The 5,000-nt window shown below is 72.2% G+C and overlaps 2 protein-coding genes across 2 annotated transcripts in view; both read left to right on the top strand.

Annotated features, from left to right (window-relative positions):
- The window catches only part of LOC127465045 (collagen alpha-1(I) chain-like), a 65,970-nt gene that overhangs the window by 43,150 nt on the left and 17,820 nt on the right, over positions 1-5,000 (top strand). The gene's annotated exons all lie outside the window — the stretch shown is intronic.
- Positions 1-5,000, top strand: part of LOC127465044 (collagen alpha-1(I) chain-like) — a 12,642-nt gene that overhangs the window by 5,127 nt on the left and 2,515 nt on the right. The window contains exons 5-6 of the mRNA XM_051775541.1: positions 1-464; positions 669-762. The exon at positions 1-464 is cut by the window's left edge and continues 1,302 nt beyond it. Of these exons, the coding sequence (XP_051631501.1) occupies positions 1-464; positions 669-762 (558 nt within the window). The remainder of the gene's footprint in view (positions 465-668; positions 763-5,000) is intronic.

Raw genomic sequence — 5,000 nt, 5'->3', positions numbered from 1 at the left:
AAGAAGCCCACGCGGGCTCCACCCTTCCAGCCCCGGCCGCCAACTGCCCGCAACAATGCCCGCCGCCACCGCACGACGGGCGCCGGCTTAGGGCCGGCGCATGGGAAGGACGAGACGACGCCGCCTCGCCGCCCTCGCACACCACCGCCTTCGCCCGGGGCCCTCGGGGAGCCGGCAGCCGCCACCGGCTCGGGCTGGACGCTGCTGGGCCCCCGCGGGCCCCCCTCGGCCGTCCCAGTCCCGCAACTCCCTTGGCTGCGCTTTCGCGCTCGGCTCTCGTCTTCCTTTCCCGTCATCGGACCCGCCCCAGGAAGCCGGCCGAGTGCCCCGCGGCTTTCTCGCCGGCCTTCCTGCCGCTCGTGGGGTTGGCCGGCCCGTGGCACGCGCCGAAGGCCGCGCTCGGCAGCAGACGCGGAAGAAAAGGGGCCCTCGGAACCCGCGCTGCTAGACAACCCCTGCCCATAGTACGGACAGACGCGTCCTGGCCCGGCCGGGTCGCCAAAGCGGCTCGAGGCTCCTCAGCGGGGAGGCGCGCGAGAGCAGGCCGCCTCTCACCTCGACCTAACTGGAGGCGGCGCCCGACAGCGACCCCTTGGCCGACTTCCGGGGCCGGCCGCGACAACACGTCTACCCCGAAAATGCCGCCAGGCGCCTAAGTCCCGCCGGAGCCGGGTAGACCTGGTGGCCCGGAGCCGGGACGCCGGCGGGGCGCAGGCCGGCGTCTGCGGCCGCGGCGGCCGGATCGGCCGGTCCCGGAACCGGGTAGACCTGATGCTCGCCAGCCCCGGAACCGGGTAGACCTGATGCTCGCCAGCATCCGGCGGGGCACGAGGCCGCTCGGCCCCGCTCGAGTGGGGAAACGGGTCGACCCCAAAAACCGGGACAACAGGTCTACCCGCCGAGCACGGACAACAGGTCTACCCGCCGGGCTCGGACACCAGGTCTACCCGCCGGGCTCGGACAAAAGGTCTACCCGCCGGGTCCCGACAAAAGGTCTACCCGCCGGGCTCGGACACCAGGTCTACCCGCCCGACTCGGACACCAGGTCTACCCGCACGGCACGGAACACCGGTCTACCCGCCGGGCTCGGACAGCAGGTCTACCCACCGGGTTCGGACAACAGGTCTACCCGCACGGCACGGAACACCGGTCTACCCGCCGGGTTCGGACACCAGGCCTACCCGCCCGAGTCGGACACCAGGTCTACCCGCACGGCACGGACAACACGTCTACCCGCCGGGTTTAGGCAACAGGTCTACCCACCCGGCTCGCGCACAGGGTCTACCCGCCCGACTCGGACACCAGGTCTACCCGCCCAGCATGGACAACAGGTCTACCCGCCGGGCTCGGGCACCAGGTCTACCCGCCCGGCTCGGACACCAGGTCTACCCGCCGAGCTCGGACAACAGGTCTTCCCACCGGGCTCGGACACCAGGTCTACCCGCCGGGCTCGGACAAAAGGTCTACCCGCCCGGTTCGGACACCAGGTCTACCCGCCGGGCTCGGACAAAAGGTCTACCCGCCCGGTTCGGACACCAGGTCTACCCGCCGGGCTCGGACACCAGGTCTACCCGCCCAGCATGGACACCAGGTCTACCCGCCGGGCTCGGACACCAGGTCTACCCGCCCGACTCGGACACCAGCTCTACCCGCCGGGCACGGACAACAGGTCTACCCGCCGGGCTCGGACAAAAGGTCTACCCGCCGGGCTCGGACAAAAGGTCTACCCGCCCGACTCGGACACCAGGTCTACCCGCCCAGCATGGACAACAGGTCTACCCGCCGGGCTCGGACACCAGGTCTACCCGCCCGGCTCGGACAACAGGTCTACCCGCCGAGCTCGGACAAAAGGTCTACCCGCCCAGCTCGGACAACAGGTCTACCCGCCGGGCTCGGACAAAAGGTCTACCCGCCGGGCTCGGACACCAGGTCTACCCGCCCGGCTCGGACACCAGGTCTACCCGCCGAGCTCGGACAACAGGTCTTCCCGCCGGGCTCGGACACCAGGTCTACCCGCCGGGCTCGGACAAAAGGTCTACCCGCCCGGTTCGGACACCAGGTCTACCCGCCGGGCTCGGACAAAAGGTCTACCCGCCCGGTTCGGACACCAGGTCTACCCGCCGGGCTCGGACACCAGGTCTACCCGCCCAGCATGGACACCAGGTCTACCCGCCGGGCTCGGACACCAGGTCTACCCGCCCGACTCGGACACCAGCTCTACCCGCCGGGCACGGACAACAGGTCTACCCGCCGGGCTCGGACAAAAGGTCTACCCGCCCGACTCGGACACCAGGTCTACCCGCCCGGCTCGGACAACAGGTCTACCCGCCGAGCTCGGACAAAAGGTCTACCCGCCCAGCTCGGACAACAGGTCTACCCGCCGGGCTCGGACAAAAGGTCTACCCGCCGGGCTCGGACACCAGGTCTACCCGCCGGGCTCGGACACCAGGTCTACCCGCCGGGCTCGGACAAAAGGTCTACCCGCCCAGCTCGGACACCAGGTCTACCAGCCCGACTCGGACACCAGGTCTACCCGCCGGGCACGGACAACAGGTCTACCCGCCGGGCTCGGACAAAAGGTCTACCCGCCGGAGTCGGACACCACGTCTACCCGTCGGGCTCGGAACGCAACTCTACCCGCCGGCACCCCCGCCGCCGAGCCCAGTCGGCCGCCGCCCTGCCACCTTAAGAGAGTCCCAGCTACTCCCCCTTTTTACCCACGCCGCAGACAACGCCCTTTCTTTCCCACTCGGAGCCCCGGGCAGAAACGGTGGCGCCTCGGCGTCCGCCGAGGGCCTCGGCTAAGCGCTTGGAACCCGCTCGAGCCGCCCGACTCGGAGAGCGCGTCGAGCCGACGAGCCCGGAAAACAGGTCTACCCGCTGCCCCGGGACACCGGCTCTACCCGCCGGCTTCGGACGAGGGCTCTACCCGCTGGGCACGGACGGCGACTCTACCCGCTGCGCACCTCTGCGGCCGAGCCGAGGCGGCGGCAGCCCTGCCACCCAGGCAGAGGCCCAGTTACTCCCCCCGTTTCCCCGCCCCGCAGAGAACGTCTCTTCTTTCACCCTCGGGGCAGGGGAAAGGCTGCTACGCTCGGAGCGCCGGGCAGAAACCGCAGCGCTAAGCCCCGAGACCGGCTCTAGCCGCTAGGCTCGGACACCGGCTCTTCCCGGCGGCGCCGAGGCGGCCGAGCCCGGTCGGCCGCAGCCGCGCCGCCTAAAGAGAATCCCAGTTACTCCCCCCGCTTCCCCGCCCCGCAGAGAGCGTCTCTTCTTTCACCCTCGGGGCAGGGGAAAGGCTGCTACGCTCGGAGCGCCGGCCAGAAACCGCAGCGCTAAGCCCCGAGACCGGCTCTAGCCGCTAGGCTCGGACACCGGCTCTTCCCGGCGGCGCCGAGGCGGCCGAGCCCGGTCGGCCGCAGCCGCGCCGCCTAAAGAGAGTCCCAGTTACTCCCCCCGCTTCCCCGCCCCGCAGAGAACGTCTCTTCTTTCACCCTCGGGGCAGGGGAAAGCCTTTACGCCGGAGAGCAAGTCTGCCGCAAAGGGCCACGGGAGATGGAGTCTCCGCAACAAGACCCCCGAGAGAGTACTCGACGGAGCATGCCCGCTGGAAGGACTCGCAAAGAACTGTGGGAAATCCGGGAGGTCAGGGCGGGGTCGGAAGGGCACGCCGGCGCGCCAATCGACGGATTTAGCGGCTGCACGCCGTCCGCTCGATCCGCGAATTCGGTGCCACGCTCCGAGCACCGGCCGCAAACAGGTCTACCCGCCGCCGGGCCGGGCCGGGCGGCGGCGCTCCGGCTCCAAGTCCGCTCGCCGGCGGGAACAGGTCTACCCGCCGCCGGGCCGAGCCGGGCGGCGGCGCCCCGGTTCCAAGTCCGCTCGCCGACGGGAACAGGTCTACCCACCACCGGGCCGGACGGCGGCGCCCCGGCTCCAAGTCCGCTCGCCGACGCGAACAGGTCTACCCGCTTCCGGGCCGAGCCGGGCGGCGGCGCTCCGGCTCCAAGTCCGCTCGCCGACGGGAACAGGTCTACCCGCTTCCGGGCCGAGCCGGGCGGCGGCGCCCCGGCTCCAAGTCCGCTCGCCGACGCGAACAGGTCTACCCACCACCGGGCCGGGTGGCGGCGCTCCGGCTCCAAGTCCGCTCGCCGGCGGGAACAGGTCTACCCGCCACCGGGCCGGGTGGCGGCGCTCCGGCTCCAAGTCCGCTCGCCGGCGGGAACAGGTCTACCCGCCACCGGACCAGGCCGGCGGCGCCCCGGCTCCAAGTCCGCTCGACGGCGGGAACAGGTCTACCCGCCACCGGGCCGGGCCGGGCGGCGGCGCCGCGGCTCCAAGTCCGCTCGACGGCGGGAACAGGTCTACCCGCCACCGGGCCGAGCCGGGCGGCGGCGCCCCGGCTTAAAGTCCGCTCGCCGACGGGAACAGGTCTACCTGCCACCGGACCAGGCCGGCGGCGCCCCGGCTCCAAGTCCGCTCGACGGCGGGAACAGGTCTACCCGCCACCGGGCCGGGCCGGGCGGCGGCGCCGCGGCTCCAAGTCCGCTCGACGGCGGGAACAGGTCTACCCGCCACCGGGCCGGGCCGGGCGGCGGCGCCACGGTTCCAAGTCCGCTCGCCGACGGGAACAGGTCTACCCGCTTCCGGGCCGAGCCGGGCGGCGGCGCCCCGGCTCCAAGTCCGCTCGCCGACGCGAACGGGTCTACCCGCTTCCGGGCCGAGCCGGGCGGCGGCGCTCCGGCTCCAAGTCCGCTCGCCGACGCGAACAGGTCTACCCGCTTCCGGGCCGAGCCGGGCGGCGGCGCTCCGGCTCCAAGTCCGCTCGCCGACGCGAACAGGTCTACCCGCCACCGGGCCGGGCCGGGCGGCGGCGCCGCGGCTCCAAGTCCGCTCGACGGCGGGAACAGGTCTACCCGCCACCGGGCCGGGCCGGACGGCGGCGCCCCGGTTCCAAGTCCGCTCGCCGACGGGAACAGGTCTACCCACCACCGGGCCGG

Source organism: Manacus candei, unplaced genomic scaffold (genome assembly GCF_025592945.1).
Source record: "Manacus candei isolate 608988 ecotype Guabito, Panama unplaced genomic scaffold, ASM2559294v1 h1tg000310l, whole genome shotgun sequence".
NCBI classification, from domain to species: Eukaryota; Metazoa; Chordata; class Aves; order Passeriformes; family Pipridae; genus Manacus; species Manacus candei.
The sequence above is the reverse complement of the archived record's forward strand: the minus strand, read 5'-3'. Positions and strand labels throughout refer to the sequence as shown.